Source organism: Melampsora larici-populina (assembly GCF_000204055.1).
Source record: "Melampsora larici-populina 98AG31 unplaced genomic scaffold MELLAscaffold_26, whole genome shotgun sequence".
Taxonomy (NCBI): Eukaryota; Fungi; Basidiomycota; class Pucciniomycetes; order Pucciniales; family Melampsoraceae; genus Melampsora; species Melampsora laricis-populina.
Window position 1 is genome coordinate 871,848 of NW_006768790.1, and position 20,771 is coordinate 892,618.

General features: G+C 37.5%; 1 protein-coding gene across 1 annotated transcript; it reads left to right on the forward strand.

Annotated features, from left to right (window-relative positions):
- Positions 1-4,513: 4,513 nt before the first annotated feature.
- MELLADRAFT_108006 (uncharacterized protein) lies at positions 4,514-11,100 on the forward strand (the record flags this gene model as incomplete). The annotated part of the gene is made up of 7 exons (XM_007411645.1): positions 4,514-4,980; positions 5,071-5,992; positions 6,075-7,371; positions 7,443-10,459; positions 10,522-10,673; positions 10,769-10,897; positions 10,965-11,100. 7 exons carry the CDS (start codon positions 4,514-4,516, stop codon positions 11,098-11,100), a joined length of 6,120 nt encoding a protein of 2,039 aa, XP_007411707.1.
- Positions 11,101-20,771: the final 9,671 nt, after the last annotated feature.

The window sequence follows — 20,771 nt, forward strand, 5'->3', positions numbered from 1 at the left end:
CGACTTTTCTTCGTGGCTTCGTATCATTTGTGTGATGATGATGGAGTTATCTGATCATGTCCAACCGTAACGTGTCTAAAGGTGATAAAATTATGGAGATCGGGAGCCAAATATGAATACGGTGCAGGGTATATGATCAACTATGGCATATGGCACCCATTGACAGCCCGTTGCTTTCTGATTGGTTGTTCCATTCGTTCATCGTTCTTATCAACTATTCAGTCGTTATCTTGATACGAATTTACGAACACAAGTATCATATCGTCATAAACGGCTCAGATCGTAGTCACAAAACCAGAATCGCTTCGTCAACATTGGAAAAAACTTGTCAGTCACCCAAATATCACAGTAAGAAGATGGACACCTGGCTATTTCTATCTTAACTAAGTCCATCTTTGGTCAGACACTTTTCCGCGCAATCTCGGGTGTCTGGTAGAGGGACTTACGTAATACCCGCCTTCCCTGCCAGAGCGCCAGTTAGTAAGACTACTGTTAAGGTCGCATATAAGAAAGTATATGCTGGTTCACATCTATTTTGTATATGAAAAACAATTTCCCAAACAAAGTTGGCTTCACATTGACCAAGCTTGTTTTTTGAACAATGAACATACCAAAATCCAATCAAGAAATATCAGTCTTACTTGTGGACTTGACTCCATCGAAGTCTTGACTAATTTCGTTCCTTGTTTGCTTAATGGAATGCTCGTCTGGCATGGTCATCATATTTGCCTTGGAGGCTCATCGTAGGTGTCCTCAAATGGCTACCTCAAGTTGAAGGTGGCCCAAGACGCTTATCCAAAAGATTTTCTTGGACCAGAACAATTTGAATTATTCATTTAGAATTTACCCCTTAAACCTCACGGAGAGAAGTACAAAGATTGATTGAAGCGAGTGACTTAATTCTGAAGAACTTCACTCTCTCTGAGATACCATCAAACAGTTGAAGAAATAATTTCACTGTGTCTTTTCGAAATATTTGTTTCTCTCGAATGGTTCTCAAAGGGATCAGTATGCGAGTAGGTGTTTAGGAGATCAACAGTGACAGAAGACATTGCTTGAAGTCTGTTCAAAAAGATCTGATTGCCGGCCGACGATTCAGTCAGACTTCTGTGGTGATGTGTGATATCATAAACCATTGAACGTAAACCATATATGCACATTACAGACATAAACTCCCTTTCAAATGGCTTTGGAGTTCTTTTTTTAATTCATATCTACACAAGAGCCTAGATATTTTTCCATCATGCGATCATCAATTCATCATACAAAACTACTTCGAGTCAAGGATTCAACAAAAAAATTATATACAATTATAAAGACAAATTATTCCACGATGCACAAAACGATACAAAAGCAATGCAAAGAAAAAACCAAAACAGATAGTCACCACAAAGTTTAAACCGAGAAAGTCTTTTTAAACTTTTTGAAATTTTTAATAAAAAAACCAAAAAAGTGAAGTTTAGAATTTAAGTGAGCTTTAGAATAATTAAGATTTTTAATAGGAGAAGAAAATTGATCAACAATATAACAGGGAAACCCATTCAAATGACTCTTTAGATGATAATCTTGATTTAATAATTCTTCAAAGTTAGGTAAAGAAATGATTTTGTAAAGCAAAGATTTCAAATAATTGATCAATTCTTGATTTGTTTTGATTAAAGAAAGGATTGGATTTGGGATGGTAATTAAATTTTGGTCAGATGAAGAAGTGTTGTTTAGTTTTAATTGTTTGATAGATTTTTGTAGGGTTTTTACGTGTGTTTTTTTCGATTGGATTGCTTCTTGGAGTTGATATAAGGTTGATTGTTTCTTGGGTACTACTGTTTCTCTTAAACGCTTTAATTCATCTATTACTTCGTTCTGTACGGTTATCATTTTTTGGTTTTTGAATCTCTGGATCATTGATTGCCTGGCTTTGATTTCATTTTTAAGTTTGTTGATCGTTTGGTTCAAGGAATTTGATTCTTGCATGATCCTCAATCTTTCTTTCAAAAAATCCGCTTCCTACAAATAAAAAGAAGTCAAAAGAACAGGGATCAACGAACGGTTCTCCAACTGAAGACTCTCCATGAAATCTATATGGAAAAAACTTACTTGACTTGCTAACTCATTATCGCATTTCTTCAATTCTTCTTTAAAATCTAAAACATCAATCTTGATAACTTTTCTAAACTCTTCAAGTAATAAATTTTGACCGGAGATCTCATTCGAACGAAATTGACATTGTAATTTTTCCTGATGAATTCTTCTTTGATTTTCTTCGAGTATATTGGATTTCTGTATAAAATATAATTCTTCTTGGTGTAAGGTTTGATTTAATTCTTGTTTTAATGATAAGATTGATTGGTTTTGTGTTTTTTCTTGGTTTAAGATTCTTAATAAGTTTTCGGAATTGATCCCATTGAGTTCTGCTTCTAATGCGTCTTCTTCTTGGTTGGATTCTGCGTCTGGGATTACTATATCGTTACATTCTCCTACGGCTTCAAATTCTTGGATCGATTGGTGTCTTTTGAGTATATGGAAGTCACTTGAGCCTGATTCAGATTCACTACAAGAGATGAATGATTTAGGAAAGCCGGTATTCATGGTGTCTATCAAGGTGTCGAATGCTTTTTTGTAAGTGCGATGATGATGATTATATGATAAGGTTCGTTCAAGAGGCTTTAGTACGTGAACGTGATGGATGATTTTCTAAACACAACTGAACCAAGGCGAATCCTCGTTCCTTATAACCTATTTTTCTCGTTTTCAAAAGCTCAACTTCGCGGCTGAGGTGAATTGCTTTTCCTCCTCCTTTTTTGATTCTTCTTGCTGAGTTTTTCTTATCAAAAGTTCAATTGTTGTTCAAAACGTAACTTTTGAAATATCAAAATTGCTTTTCTTGATGTTTGTCATTTTTTTTGTGCTATAAAATTATGTTTGATCATTGATTTATGGCTTACTCGCTTGTAGTTTTATGATCGCTTTTCATGTTTTTACCTTTGCGGTTAAATGTAATGAGATTATGTCTTTTTACATTTTTGGTTTGTTTTTTTGTAATAAAAATGTAATCATAATTACTAATACCAGAAACGATACGTGGTGAAATTGCTCCACTAGAACGAAGCATTATACTTGGTCATTTGCAAGTTGTGGAAACTAATGACCATAAGTCGAATGGACAAGACTTCGTTGAGTCTTCTTGACCAGAATCATGCATGGAAATAGTATTGAACCGGTAGATATTTACAAATCAATCAAAAAGATTTTTAGTGAGGATAGAAAGAAATGTGATGAACTTCAGGAATCAGCAAGCTTTTGGTACTTTTGGTACAAAAGCTTGATCAACTGTGCCCGCCAAACTCGAGCAAATTACCCGGCAAATTGGCGGGGTAATTGTGCACCGTGACAAGCTTTTCTGAAATGTATGTCCTGTATCCGATGTGTCTATTTCGGGTATTTTGAGTGCGACTCAGAGCCAAGTTGACCAACTTCAACTTTAATCTGATTGTCATTCTCACCTCATGCTGCGAACTTCAACTTCAATCTTGACCTTCAATCATGCATTAAACATGACATAAAAACCGTTGCCTTTTTCAAATGTCCAAGGTTCAGCATATGATCTTTGCTCATCTGGATTTGCACGTACATCAGAACTCACTTTGCCTAGCCCATGCTACATCCATCCCCATGTCCATTTCTAAGTACATCTATTTGCAATAATATGGTACTGAGGGTTGTGAACAAAGTTGTGTAATCAAAATTTTCAAACCTTTTGAGTAAAGTATATAAAGAGTGGATTTTGACATCAGGACTCACTTGGTGACCCCAAGATGAAGTTGCAGACAGAGAAGTGCAGTCAACAGAAGCTTTTGAAGCATATTGATTAGTGGCTCAGAACCAGAGAAATGCTTAGTGCAATCTTTGATATCAGATTCTTGAAAAGAAAGACAATCTCATGCGTCAGCAAGCAAACCCCTGAAATCAACCACAACGGACTTTTCATATTAATGTTCTTTCTCTTCACAACTTATCATAAAAATCGTCTCTGAAAAGTCATGGACCCAGTCATCAGCAGTCTTAGCAGTCTTAGCAGAGCAGGTCTGAAATCGTAACATACACAGACTGCAACTAAATGTATCCTGAAGACATAAACCACAAGTCTTAGCTGAAGGACTCCAGAGTCCAAACAGTGTCAGCAGTACAATGAAGTTTTCCACACAGGGCTCAGTCATCTGTGACGAAATTCCTTCACAGATTCATGGTAGATCACGAAATAAGAAGCGCAGCTGGCTATCTGAATTCGAACATGTTTCTTTCATTAAGACGTTCGAAGACTTCATTATGATGTGATGTGTGTTGAGGGTGCTGTTGTTGTGTAGAGCCCTGTAATATGTAGTATCCGATCGCTCTGATTCGGGTATTTTTGATCGAGCTTGTTCAAGTTTGGGTTTGAGCGTGATGGTCATGGTCATGGTCATGGTCATGGTCATTGTCTTTACTTTGAACTTTAATCATCATCACCATCATCATCATGGATTCCAATACGAGATATCAAGATACTCATACTCTTTTAGATGGAAAGCCTTTCATCATTCGTCATAAACAACTCAATCCGATTCGCAATTCGATCTCTTTACATACTTTCTTATCAAAAATCGATTATCTTTCGACTTCATCTGATTCACCTGCTGTTCCTCCTAATCGTCAAAACTTAGTATCATGTCCAACTACTTCAACTCAAATGTTAAAAACTCTTTATAGTTTTGCTTTGGAACCCAAATGGGCTACTCATTTCTTTCCTGAAAATGCTTTTAATCAAATTGATCAACTTCATTTACCTAATGGCGATCCTATCCCGATCACTACGCTACCTAAAGTCGGCCCTTCTTTCTCTTTGGTGAAAGCTCAAGGTGAAGAAGCTGTGGAATATGGTCAAAATAGAAGAGGAAAACCTTGTGGTCATGTCTTTGAAAAAGGTGAAGGAGTTTATCATTGCAGGTGAGTTACTCTTTACCTTCAGCGCACTTTACCCATGACGTCATCCTTTCTATCAGTGATCAAACTAATCAAATTATCTTTTACTTCTAGTGATTGTGGTCTCGATACGACTTGTGCATTATGCTCTAAATGCTTTCATGCCTCTGATCACGTTGGTCATGATGTGATTTATTCAATTCACACCACCGGTTGTGGATGTTGCGATTGCGGTGATACAGAAGCTTGGAAGACTGAAATCAACTGTAAATATCATTCAAATTTAACATTGGAAGAAAAAGAAGAAGCGCTTAAGAAACTAGAAGAAGACAAATTAAACGAGGTTCCAGGATCAAAGAAAACTTATCTCAATCCATTACCAAAGGAATGTAAAGATGTTATCGAACAGATCGTTACAATCGCTCTTGATTTTCTTCTTATCACTCTGGATAGAAGTCCCGAAGATATGACGCCTCCTAATTCAGTTGATAACATTTACAGTGAATTAAGTAGAATTGAAGAAAATGCTTACCTCGAAATGCCTCGAAACTCTTTCTCATCTTCAGACGACTCAATGGATATCGATACGCAATACTCTCATCATCATAATCCTTATCATTTACAGAACGCTCCTCCGGCTGAAGATCCGGGACTTTCAACACCTACCAATCGGTCTACTGCACTTTGGGATAATAAAGGTCAAGAGAAGGGAAAGGGTAAGAGTATTGATGCATCTACCTCAACTGCAACACCTGTGGCCCCTCCTCCTACACCTGCTACTTTTGGGATCGTTGGAAAAGTTGGCCAATTTGAAGTCTTGCGTGGGCCTGGTGAGGGAACTGATGATGAGTGGTCAAAGTGGCGCAATCATGATGAGCGGCTCCCTGAAGAAAAACCTAAAGGAGCGGGTCCCTGGGGTCTTGTCTTGTGGAACGATGAGAAACATAGTTATGCACAAGTTATTGATCAAGTCTCCAGGGCTACTGGTTGTTCTCGGAGAGAAGCTTTGGAAATAGCGAATCGAGTGGACAGTAAAGTTGGTACCACTCTTACTCTCAATGTATCAGTCACTTGATAATAAGCGTAAAAATCTAATTTATCCATTCTGTTTTCTGTAGGGAAGAGACATCATCGAAGTTTCTAGCGATGCAGATGACATTCTACAAGCCGCCAAAATGATTGCAAGTATAGACTTGACGGTCACTGTACGAACCGCGCATGATCTGTTTTGTGAACAAATTGCCGAACTCGTGATTGCTTTCTTAGTAGACCTGGCTGCCTGCCGTCTTTACAATGTTCCACCAGAGGAAGAAACTTGGATCAAGCAATTAATAGCTGACAAAATCTGTGGTAAACCTGAAGTAGGTTATGAAGGAGGTGATAAAAGTCGATTTGCAAGATTTTTATTAAATGATATCAAACTTTGGAAAGATGCTCGAGATCGATTAAAAAGTCTTTATATCTCACTCTTGGCTTTGGGACAACCTACCAAATTACAACTCGGTATTTTGTTCACTTCAGTCTTTCCTCAATTGATCGAGTACAACTTGTTGGTCGATCGTGAACCTGAGCACAACATTTTACTCTTCAGTCTTCAAATCGTTACGGTTCCAAGTGTAGTGGTCGTCTTGGTCACCGATCATGGATTCTTGAAGATGATCCTCGATTTACTCTATTCTTTCTTTACTCATCAATTTGCACCTTCAAATTTGGTACATGGTGATTTCAGATATATTATCTATCCTCCTGACCTTCGAAAGAAAACGATCGATCCTGAAGGGATGAGTTTTCGACACAAACGATATTATCATTTATTTCACGAATTGAATTTAATCTTGAGCTCACCAGGTGTACAAGCGGCCATCTGTCATGACACAAAGCATTTAATGGATCTCATCACCTTTGTAGATTTATTTACGAATATGAACCCTAACAAACGAGCAGCAAACGTTCATGTGGAATTCGAATCTGATGCTTGGGTGACTGCATTTAATCTAACGATTCAATTAGCTAAACTTTGTAAATTCTTTGGTGAATGTTATGCAAAAGCAAGTAATCAAGAATTCGTGAATGCAATCCGTGTTTTAGTAGGTCATATGCTTACAAGACAGTATAGTTTTCATGAAGTTCAATTCGGATCTGCTTTACTTGGTTCAAGTCTTTCAGTGACTCCACCTTCATCTGCAGTTACTTATAAATGTATTGATTTTAGGATAGATAAAGAGGCTGTTAGTTTTCATCATCCGATTAATTGGCTCTTGGCCGAGATTCTTCGACATATTCATAGAATCGATTTTCAAAATCTTGATGGTCTTCCGATTCGTGGCATCGCAGACCTTTTTGCTGAGGTTGAACCTCCTAATCATGATGGTGTAGATTTGGGTGCGCTGATCGTATCTGAGGATGTTCTGAGAGGTAAGCTGTTCGACCTATTTCCTTACGTAATCGTGATCACCTCATTAACATTTTGGTTTATTTAATTGTAGTGGCATCACTCCTAGCTCAAGTTCGTGCAGGACTTTGGGTTCGGAACGGTTTCGGCTTTAGAGCACAAGGACTACATTATCGAGAATATAGTCTAAGAGAGACCACATTCGATCAAGATATTTATCAGCTTCAAGTTTTATTATCAGCTAAGGATCCCAGTCACGTCTTAGTGGCGATTGTAGATCGATTCGGATTACGACAATGGTGTAATGGTGAACTACTTAGTGATCGGAATTACGAACCTAGTCAAATGATCACCATGTTAGAAGAACTCTTGCATCTTCTCATCATCATCCTTTCTGAACCGGCTGGTGTGAGTCAAACTGGTAAGGAAGATGGCTTAAGACGAGAAATCATTCATATTCTTTGTTTATCACCAATGCCATATTCCGATATCATCAAGCGAATTCCAGATCGATATATGCCAGAATCAGGATTTGATCAAACTTTAAAAGCTTTAGCAGATTTTAAACAACCCAGTGGGATCAATGATGTAGGAATTTATAGTCTTAAACCAGAATTTTATTTAGAGATTGATCCATATTATTGTCGATTTGGTCGAAATCAAAGAGAAGAAGCTGAAAAGTTAATGGTTGAACGATTAAAAAAGATCAGTAATGAAGTTGATCCGGTTAATTTACCTATGCCACTTAAAGTCAATCCGGGACCGTTTACTGGACTACTTCATACTTATAATTCAGAAGTTTTGCTACAAATTATCTTTTATGCTTTGGCAAGGGTGAATCCGACGATGAAAGGGTATTCTGAATACCTTGCTGATCAAGCTATTCATTTGGTGATGAAAGCTTTAATTGAACAACCAGAATCGTTTGCGAACATGGCTGTTGAACGTAAACTTCCTTTGAAAGGTGCTAACCCACATGCTATGTCCTTGATGATGATGTTAGAAGCGGTAGACGGTGAACCGGCTATGAAAGGAGTGAAAAGAAAAGTGAATTGGTGTTTGGATACGATGACAAGATTGACTGGATTACCTGATCGATCTGGACCTAAATCTGGTAACTCTGATTCTAAAAGTGGAGGTTTAAGTCAAGAAGATCAAACAAATCTAATTGAAGATCAAAAGAAAGAAGCAGCCAAAGCGAGACAAGCTGCACTTATGAAACAATTTGCAGCAGCTCAACAAGCTTTTGTGATGCAAAATGATTTAGATGAAGATTCAGATGAAGAAATTGGAAGTGATGAGATGAATGTCAATCAAAGTGAAATTGAAGTCGAAATTGAAAAAGTACATGGGAATTGTATTTTATGTCAAGAAGATTTAACCAAGTCTAGATGCTTTGGAGCTTTAGGATTAATTCAATCAAGTCGAATGATTAAGATTACTCCATCAGATTTAACACCAGAAGAAGCAGAACCATGGTTACAAGAAGTGGTTTTAACACCTGATAGTCTAGATCTCGATGGAAGACAAGGTGGACCAGCAGGTGTAGCTAGTCGACAATCCGTCAATCTTTCTGAAACTCGAATTGGATCCGATGGAAATGTAGAAGCAGTTGAATGGCATGCGATGGGATTCCCAACACGAAATAATACGAAATTCGGATTATTTACATCGGCTTGTGGTCATATGATGCATTTATCATGTTTTCAAACTTATTATACTTCAATCGAATTAAGACATTCAACACAAGTGACCAGAAATCATCCCGAGAATCCAGAAAGATGTGAATACCTTTGTCCACTTTGTAAGAGTATTGGAAATATCTTTTTACCTGCAATTGATCCGGATCTTTCAATGATTCAAGAACCAGATGAAGTTAAACTTGATTTAATGGAATGGCTTTCATCAATCGATAGTTTAGAAGATGAAATGATTGAAGAATTCGGTACAGCAAGTTATACTTCGGTTTTGAATATAACCAATTGTGATGAAATCATACCTTGGTTTATTCATGCTACTTTACCTGAAGAAGCATCAAGATTGAGTAGTACTAGATCAGAAGAATTTACAATGCTACAAAGGTTCTTAATGGTCAGTGGCGCCTTAGGAAGAGAATGCGGTGATACTCAAGTAAGACCTAAGATTCCAAGAGATTTAGTAGCTTATACACTTCAATGTAATGAAATCTCAAGTCGAGGTCAACTTATCAACGGAGGCGTAATGAATGCATTAAATGAAACACAACAACAATTGATTAGAAGTTTATTGGCTGTGATGGTTTCGATACTTGAAATTGAAACTGGATGTAGAAGTGCCAAGAAATTTGCGATGGGTTTATTAATGAGACAACTTAGACCACCTATGATTACTGATAATATGTTTACGAGAAGATCTGATTTCGGTAAATTACCTATCATCTTTACAGATCCATTTTCACTTGTGATTCATTGCGCAGCGATTTGTCCAGAAGCCTTTTCATTAGTGATGCCATTATGTTATTATATTGAAGTTTTAAGGGTTTTACTTGGTGTTTGTTATATGGTTAGAAAGTATCCGAATGATTGGTGGAAGATTGCAGAAGATCAAGAGAATGAAGATGTACATGAAACCAAAGAAGAAAGAGAACGAGAAGGAAAATCATTGAAAGCGATCTTGATGAAAGTATTGGAAGCTTGTAAGATTAAAGATAGAAAAGCTGTTGAGATTGATGATTTGATTTTCGAGAAGTTGATTAGAAGATTTACATTACCATTCTTAAGAAGATCTGCAATGTTAAAGAGTGTGATTTTAGTTTCAAAAAATGAAAATGAAAATCAAATGGGATCAGAACACACAAGATTACGACAAGAACTTGGTGTACCTAGTGTTGTTGAAATATTATATGAAGGTGGAAAATCACAAGAAGATCCAAGTTTACGTAAAGCAGAAGGAATTCAATCTATTATGATTAGTTGGATCGATCATCTAGAACAATATGAAAGTGCTACCTCAAGAATGAACAAGCAATTACAAAATCGATCCACAACATCAACCACCACATCAGATACAGAAGAATGGATAGATATCTTTGAAAATGAAGATATGATCAAATCAATCGCATTAGAACATTCCGTAATTTATGACTTGATTGGATTACCATATAAATTTGAAAAGTCTTGGGTGAATCTGCCTAGCAGAGAAAATGTGAAAGATGTGAGATGATACCACAAGATCCTGGGATCTGTTTACTTTGTGGTACGGTCGTTTGTGTACAAGCTTTTTGTTGTACTAGTAGAAATTTATCGGATGACCCTGAGAATGGAGAATGTAATGTGCATATGTGGAAGTAAGTTTCTTGATTCACTCCTTTATTTTTTGGTCTTTCTTTCTTTCTTTCTTCGTAAAGAAGTTTATGCTTATCATTGCGTTTGTTTATGGTAGCTGTGGTGGTTCGATTGGACTTTATCTTTTGATCAAAAAATGTTCGGTTTTATATTTGTCTACGCAAAATGGAACGTTTACCATGGCACCTTATTTAGATGAACATGGAGAACATGATATGGGGATCAAGTTAGTATTTTGATTATTTTCTTTGAAACTTGGATCATTGATAGGTTTCTTTTGTTTTGGTTTATAGGAGAGGTAGACCTCAATTTTTACATAGAGTCAGATGGGATGAAATTCGAAAGATTTGGTTAAATCAATCGATTCCTACACATGTGGCTAGACGTCAAGAAATCGGATCTGATGTGGGTGGTTGGCCTACATTTTAAACTGATAGAAACACTTGGTAGAGAACAGAAATGATGTGTTATTTTTGTTATCGTGTGAAAGAGTGGATTTCTTTTGATTTGATGAAGTTAACCAAAGGAGATCTTCATGTATTTTTTTTCATTGATTGATTGATGGATAGATAGATTTTATAATATTTTTATAACACGATTTTTAATGGGTTTTTTTATGACATATGGAATGAATGAATGAAATGTATGTTTAGTTTTATTTAGGTTAGAATTCAATGAGATTTTTATTTTCTTGAAAGAAAAAAAAGGATCAAAACGATTGTTATTTCGACACAAAAATCCAGTGAAAAAAGTTGAACAAAAAAAGTGAGATAAGAATGTGTGTAGTGATTGTGAATCTGTGAGGCATTTTCAAGTATAAAGAAACATTTCAAAGAATGCGAGAGAAACACGTGTGAACAGTTTTTTTTCAAGCGCCGGTGTTTTTGCTTGTGTCGTGAAGCCAGTCGGAGAGACTGAAATCATGCATGTTGGAATAAGTGAACTAGTGTTCATACAAATAGTATCAAGATAACGAATAAATAAGTGATAAGGATAATGAACGAATGAAACGATTGATTGAATGATATCGAACTGCAATGAGCCGTCCACTGCCGTCCACGGCACTGGGTGCCCAATAAATTCCCCTCATATCACAAAAGCCGTACCAGATACGTGCGAGTTGATCGAAACAGATAAACAAGAGACTTTATGACTCAGATCTAGACATGTTCGGGTTGGACATATTCGAATAACTTCATCTTCACCCGATTGAAAAGAACTCTCGAAGAAATGTCGGTTTGGCGTTTTCAACCCTGTCCCCTCCATCACTCAACCAGATGTGACTGGTTTGAGATCGGGTGGAAGTGGGTTGCTTATTTTCATCTGCATTTTGGGTTTGATCAAACCACAACACAGCAAACTCGTCAACCACACGATTGTACTCAATTTCAATTCAGGTACATTGACATCGGTGACCCAGCCTCGCCTTGGTGAAGCTGCTGGGCGCGATTCAGATTCAGTCGGGTACCGCAGCATCTACACAAATCTTCAAAGAAAATTCGTCTCAGATGACTGAGGCGTGCGGAGGACTTCATTTTACTGTCGATTCGAGTCGACTGATAGCAACACTGATTGTCTATACCTCCAAGATGCTGCTAGTTGCAGTCCATGTATGTCAGATTTCCGATCAACTCCGAAGATGACTGGATCCATGACCCATCAGAAATAATTACTATGATAAGTTGCGATAAGAACCAACAGTATAAAAGAGCTCATCTTGCTTGTTTAGCAGGGTTTGATTGCTCGTGCTTGTGATTGACTTTCTTTTTGAGAATCTGATATCAAAAACTGTACTAAATAAGTCTTAGTTCTGCTCCACTCAATATGCTTAAAATGCTGCTGTTGACTGTACTCCTGTGTGTACTACCCTTCACCTTGGGGTCAGCAAGTGAGTCCTGATGTTGAAGACCAGTCTCTTTATGTGCTCTACTGAAAATGTTTAGAAGGCGTATGTTGATTATACATGTGTTTTCTCAACCCTGGATGATCGCATTGATAATGGATTTAGAGGATGAACGGAGAATAATGTGTGAGTTCTGATGTAGCACAAATCCTGATTCAATCATCGAAGGATCATTGCTGAGCCTTGAAAGGCCGAGTTAGTGGACAGCGTTCGTGACAAATTTGTTACACACCTGGCGCAACTGGGAACGGTGCCAATGGAGGATCTCTTTGTTCGCTGCCCTACTATCCAGTACAATGGGAAAAAAATGAAAATGTTAAGTTAGTGATGAATTTCAAGCAGACTTGGAGTTTCCACTCTCATCTGCTCACAACGAGATCTACCAGCACTTCGTCAGCGCACTTCACAAGGCATGTTCAAGCCCCGAGGCTGTATAAGTCAGTATTACCCAGGCGACGGTATGTCATAGGCAGACTTGCAGAAACATCCAAAGTCATTCGACCTTTATAAGTAATTTGATACGTTTGTTTTTTTGATAAAATCCAAAAAATAGTCAATACGCAGATCGACCCCGATGGAACTTACTGCTTCACTTGGTCTTGGATGCATATCGATGGCGAATGGGAAAATAGTGGAACCGGAAGCGCGATTATTTCGCCCAGTAGCCGCAAAATATCCAAACTATCAATTGATTTGAATGAAGCAGTGAGGCATATCCATATCTCGTAAAACCTTGTAGCATGATACCAGATCTGTGAGATGTGCAAAAGATGCACAAAGGTACGGGCAGATGCCACACATCTCGGACCTCCAGCATCTTTTTCTTTGGTTTATTCCTTGGTTTTGAAAAGTGCATGAAATATTTATTGGATAAAAACCATCTGAACAAGTTAAAGAAATGAAGCTAGTTTACCTTGAAAAAGCGGCTCCTCTGTTCAGCATGTCTGGTGATGGCGGAAATGTGCAATTTGTAACTTTTTACCCCAAAGGTTCAAGTGCTATTCATACCAAGGATCAGGCTGGGTACTTACAATGTACACAATCTTGGTTATCACACATGGTACATAAGTAGAAATTTTATGCTGTAATTTAGTATGTATTGCATCATATGTTGTCTCTCAGCAAATAACAATGAGGGGTTTCAATTTAAAAGAATTATATGCATATTTTACAACAATGTGCAAGTTATTAAGGGGGCTCAAGTCAAAATATTTACGGCCCTTTCTTAAAAAATTGGGGAAAGTTTTTTACGGTACCGTGCTGTAAAAACTTCTCCCAATTCGTAAAAAAGGACCAAATTTTTTTCTTTCAGATCTCCTTCTGAGCAGTAAATTTACGCAAATTTGCTGCTTAAAAAAATTTGGGATGTTGTATAACATTTCCCAATTTCATAAAATTTTGCGTAAATTTTATGCAATTGGGGAAAGTTTTTTACAATAAAAGTAGTAAAAAATTTTGACTTGAGCCCCCCTATTGTAGCATATCATGTCATAAAAAAGCCAACTTGAAACCCCATAATAAGGGGTTTCCAATTCAGATATTTTATGGTTTTTCAATAACATAACAATGATTTCTGCTGTAGTAGGGCTATGACCCGGGGCCACACCCAGCCAAGCCTGCCCAATGATATTCCCAGGATCTGACAGTACATGCCTCTGCACACTCAAACCTAACCTGATCAGCTTCACAAATGCCAAGCAGATATGACAGGTGCCACCGCCTGACTGGGTTCCAGGTACCTTTTCCTCCAAGATGTAAACTTTGGAGATTCACAACTTACTCATCTGACTTACGTGAGAGTCAATGTTATATCCAAAATATACTTTTATACCCTCTATATATGCTCTTATATCCCAAAGTAGACTCTTATAAGCTTTGTTGGACTTTATATCCCTTTATCAAAAATGCCCTCCAAGGCACTATCAACACCCTTTCATTGGGTCAAATACTCTGTGCAGTGCATGTGTCAGCAAAACCTAGTGGCCCCCCAGCTCAATCCCTTCCAGTACCCATATCATTTGTCTACCAGTATTGCTCCTCCTGATTCTATTTCCGCTGTTGGCTCTGAATACACCACTACTGGATGCACCCTCCTGGTCTGGCAGTATTTTTCTTTTGGAAGACATGGACAGCACAATCAAGAATTGCTGCCAAGAAAAGGAAGGCTTGATCAGCAACTCTCTCACCAACATCAACAAAGATCTCAATGCAGTCGTATCAAGCCACCTGTCAACACCAATCAACACACCATGGTAGCTTGATTCATGGACGGAGAGATAGCAAGTGTATTTTTTTATCTTTGATGTTAAATTGTGTTTTCTATCTAAAGTATAAAAATGTACAAGCCACCCGCATGAAGTACCGTTTACTTCCTTGGCTTTGGTCCCCTTTTTTGACCTGGCATGCATGCTTTCTATCTGACCTGGCTTGTGTTTCTCTTCAATTGTTCCTACTGATTGTTTGCGCTGTTGCCTTTGTTTGTTTTACTCAATCTGGCTTGGTTCAATCATCAAAGCCCTCTGTCAGCCATTAGATCGTCACTTTAAAATAGTGCTTTTCACCTCGTTCAATCTTCAAAGACCTTTGTTGGCCACACTTTGCACAACTTTTGATACATACCCACAGATGCTAATTTGAAAAGCAGGCATTTGTGTGATTCCCCAATATAGCTATTCCTTTGTTCCCTGATTTTGCGCTTTTATATGCTTTCTCTATTTTTCATTATCTCTCTTTCTTATACTAAACATATCTTGTTCACTCATGTAACGGATCTTGCCAGATCCGTACCTACTATGTACCGCAATCTACTCCATATCCAAACAACCACTAATTGTAAACCAAATCCAGAGTGCTGGATTTGGTCATCCTCTTTCCTCTACCTTTCTTGACTCACTTGTATATCGGCGATCATAGATCCCCTCTGATTGTACCACCTTTTGGTGATTTCCTTATTTGTCCTTCAGTACATGATGCTTGTCTATATAAGTACCTCACATTGCCTCAGTAATAGAAACCCTAAGTTACTTCCCACCTCTTTTTTCCCCTTTGAAAGTGTGTGGAATCACATTTGGTCATCTTTTGGTACAACATGATTATTTGATGCTTTTCAAAAGCATCAGTTTGTACAATGCTTTGCAAAATCATCAACATCTCTGGTCTGTGTTGGCCATGTACTATCTGACTTTGTGAAGCTTAATTTTCATGCTATAAAAAGGCAATGTGGGACCTCAGCTTGTTCATCTATCCAACACACAGTCCCATATCCCAATCCATACCACTTTTCATCTTGCACTAAATTTTTCAAATCCATAGCAAATTGTCTTTACCTGTGTTATACTTCCACTACTGTTTAGTCTATTATCTGCTTTGCTGCATTCTTACTCCCTAATTTGTTAATTGACCCTTCAGTCCACCTCCTGGCATTTGATCACTATCATATACTTCCAGCCTGTCTTCAAATTTTGTCGCTCGTGGCAAGTGGCACTGCTTCTTCCACTAAGTTTGCATCTCCCCAATACTTGAAATATAAGATGTAAATATGATCCCGCTTAACATGAGTTGCTGCCAGCACAGTGCCCGTGGAGAAGGCCCCCGACGTCGGGGGCCCAAAGCTGTTGCGCAAAAGTATCAAAAAAACTGTGAAATTTCTGTCCAGGCCAAATTGGAACGCTGAGCCCGCCCAGTTTGCCCCATACCCAGCAGCCAGACTCGGGTGTTGACCTCAGGAGCACTGAGCCATCATTCAACTTCACCAACAGTGATGAGCTGGGCTGAGCGGTCCTGCCCTTTGTATGAACCCATGGGGCATCTGTCAAAACATATGCTCAAGGCCATTACCGGGCAAAGATTCCCCGCAATTCCCATTTTAGATTGGGGTTGGAGCTTCGGGATCCAGATCCTGAAGAGAGTATGTCCGGTCTCGATGCCATCCTTACATCGTCCACAAGGAAATCAAGCTATCTTATTCCTCAGAGAGTCTCAGGTCTTGTTTACAGCTTGTGATCACAAAAACAACCACAAACAGTTATATCAAATCACAAATCAAGACTATCATTACTAGTAAAGGGTAGAATCGATGTCAGAACTATCAGATCATAATTAACATCATCAACGACATCTGTTCATCATTATTCTTAGGTGGTCCTCATGGATTTGGTTATGAACCACTTTTACTCAAACATGAGCGTGATGCGGTAGCAAGTCTCTTGCAGTTCCTCGAGTGTCATCATTAAACCTTCATCAGCCCCAACAGCACTATTCGACCGTTGACTTTCAACTCTCATCTTTCACCATCAATCTACCCTTTGTTTAGATCAAACCGGTACCAATTTCTTCACTGGAGAACCGCTCAAGTCACTCAACTCTATCCTTCTCCGATAATGTTGACTTACAACGACCAGCTGCTTTGGCCTTTTCCGAGATTACTGAAAAAGATGTTAGAGAAGTAGGAAGGGATACTTTAGAACCTATCATGTTCTTATTACAATCTCATGATACAGAAGTTCAACGTGCTGCTAGTGCTTCTTGGTAACTTGGCTGTCAACGGTTTGTTGCATTTCCAATCCTCTCTAGTCAATCATCACGGTCATGCGCTAATTAGAATTCATCTGATCATCATGACTTCTGTTCTCTTTATCACTTGAACAGCTGAAAACAAGTTGTTGATTGTTAAGTTGGGTGGACTTGAAATGTGACGAGCAACAACAAAAGACAACCAAATTCAAGGAAAACACAATGAAGAACGAAGAACAAAAGAACAAAAGCCGACCTAAGCGAAGGTCAGCTTTACTTCTTTTCTATCAAACTTGGGAAATAAATTCAAACAACTAACTAACAATACCAAAACATCTTATCTGTTGATTGAACAGACATATACTACCTCCACCAAGTTTTTCCTCTAAACCAAGTTAATATCTTGATTACCATTCTCCTTTGAATTGATTTTCTTGAATCAAAGAACTAACCATTTGCCAAAAAAGGATGCTAAACCTCCTCCAATAGATGATCCTGCATTACATCAAGGAAGGAAAAGAATAAAAGAACATGTAGAAGGTGATTGGCCTACTCACATATACCTTTCAAGTTAGTTGTGTTCATCTTTGTCTTATGATAAAAGAATTCAAAGAGAAACTGATTTTGAATGAATTGGTTATTAAAAAAGAAAGAGATTAAATCAATTCTATTGAAAATCATAAGATACTTGTCAAGAGAGTTCTTCAAAATGGCATAACTTGATAACCAGTCAAAGTAAGCAAAAAACCCCAATCTGTCTTGATGATGATTTGTAGCTCTTAGGCTCATTTTTTGTTGACTCTAGATGATCGATTACATTTATCACTTTCACGCCCATTAGCTCTCAAATCTCCTCAACTAAAGACTTTTAGAATAGCTTTAACACATGCTATAAACCAAATGAATTCCATTTTGTTCCATTCGCTCGATTTTGTTATCTTACAAATGACAATCAAAGTAGATCTTTTTAGCTTCAGAAGTGGGAAGTGGACATTCTTCTGTACGTCTTTTTTGACTCTGATTCAATCTTTCAAACAAAAACTGATCAAGATTTTTTTATTTTTGAAAAGCTGACAAATTTGGTCGAAAAAGTCAATGAAATTTTGAAAGAATTTGGGTTAGAAGAATACTATGAGAATCCAATCTTTCATTCATCGATTCCATGTGATTTAATAAATTCTGAAAACTCTACATCAGAAGAAAATGTAATAAAAGAAATTGAAAAGAAATCAAACCAAAACAAAGAATTAAATAAGATTAGATCATTTGAAGTTTCAATCAAGAATGTAGAATCAACTATTGAAAAAGTATATGGTCATTACCTTCAAAAGATTCATAAACCATTTCAACCTTTATTTATTCTTGGGATTTTTACTTTCTTATCAATACCATTCACATACAATTTGGGAACTCTAGCTTCAGGATTGATAAAGGAAAAAATTGTAATTGTAGAAGTTCTCCAAAGCTAATGAGAAGGATTTGCCTTCAAAGTCATCTGTAAATAAGATCTCCAGGAATACATTGTAAGGTGCACATCTACACTCAACCCCTTTGGCTCTCAAGTCATACATATACCAATATATCATAAATGTAGTGAAGCATTAAAAAATGACCATGAGTTCACAACAGCCCAATCAATTTTGTCATGTTCTCAAGGGCAGCAGCCTGTATACTCTCCTTACCCATACAGCAGTAAAGTCTTCCGGTGCAAACTGATTTGCAGATCCACTCGAATGAAAAGTTGAATCCATTCTTTGATCCTTTACTCAATAAAGAGGCACAATGTTGATTGATTTAAGATTAAATCAAGAGATTTGAATGATGCATTACATTTCATATTGTAGAAGAAGTACTACTACTACTATTAGATTGAGCATCAAGTGAATCAAGTACAGGTCCCAGTACATGCCAGCAGGTTTACTTAATATGTCCCTCATCCTATCAGAATTGAAAATTTCTAAAGCAGGTAAAAGATCAAGTGTAGCTTTAACTTCAACCTTTGAAAATTTAGCCCTCAATTGTTTGATTCGATTTTTCACCATTTTAATTTCTGGTTTCGAAATCTTGGGTTTCTTGGATACTCCTAATGCTGATGGTCTACGTTCAGTTGAGATTTCTAATTCGTTTTGGGTTTGATGTTAATCTAATTTGATTCCTACTACTTTAGATTTTTCTATCATCCATTCAAGTTCTTCTTCAATATGTTGATTAACCTTTTCATTTAACTTTGTTTCCCATTCTTTTGTTTTATAACGTCTTGTATGACGTCCTGCGGAAAATTCCCAATCTGGTACTAATAATCCCGGTACTATTGGGATGTTTTTGGTCGGATTTTGAAAATAATCTGGGAATCGGTTTCTTAGTTCTGGTGAACTTGATAGCCAAAGATGGTAATCCTCATATTCTTCTGGATCTACTGTAGATTTCCAAGTATCTAGAGGTGGTGCGAATAGGTCTTTGCGATCTGAAAAAAAGCAAGGACAGAGGCAATCACGTCAGCCAATTTATTTCTAAGCGCACATAGGCCTTGGGTATTATAGGAAATCCAATGATCATGGGCTGATGATAGATCATGAGAATTAAGTGCTTACTTTCTCTCGGTTGGACGTGTGAGACCTCGATAACCCGTTGATCTGCGAGCATAGGATAAGGTATGAAGTTTAGCAATCTACGAAGAAAGCTCACTCTTCAAGGTGTCAAATCAACTTACCAACAATCTCTCCATCCCTTCTACGCAGTTCCTTAGCCCATTCAGCTTCCATAAGTGTTTGATAACGCTCACGAGCCTCGATTCGTTTCTCAGAATCTTGAAGTCCTATCATCCATTTATGTTCGACAGGCCAAGGAATGATTTTCTCCGATTCTCTTAATGGTTCAAGTTGTTGTATTGAATGTGGTGTACCAATTCTTGTCCAATGAATCTCTTTCCTTCAACCATTTCTTACAGACTCATGTTGAACTTCTTGTAAGTTTTCATAGTAAATCCTGTTACAATTAATAAATCAAATCAGAAACTTGGAACTTTGACCAGAGTGTGATTTTGGAGAAAATAAAAATTGATGGATGCTTAACTCGTCTGAACCTGGACTCATCAGTCTGACTGTACTATACTCGAATTCGATTGGAACACTTCTCACATATTCAGGTAATTCAGGATGAGCTTTTTCAGACTTATCGGTCTAAACAAAATCATACAAATCCCAATCAGTAAATCAATCATAAAAAACATAAACCTCTCAAAAATACATCAAAAGTGACGAATTCCAAACTAACCCAGAACTCAGGTTCCAGTAAAACAATCCGATTAGTAGTTCTATCCACCTGATAAACCGTACCAATCTTACCTCTAAACTCTTTTGTACAATCATCACTCGATCACCAGCTGTAAGATTTCAAAACTTAATTCGATCTGAAAGATGTACAATAAAATAATTTGTGTCAATCTCCGTGTAGTCAAAATACCCTGCTGTACTTCTATAGAAGCATAAGGCCATAGATAAGTCAGATTTGACATTTTGGAAGAAATTCTAAAAGTTGAAGAATATGACTCCACTGAAAATTTGATGATCACATGATCGGAGTGACCAGGCTTTTGACTTCGACGAGTTTCCCAACCTCCATCCATATTCTCGGGACCCCGACCAGGTAGGATGAGGTTTGAACCTACACCATAATGATGATTAGA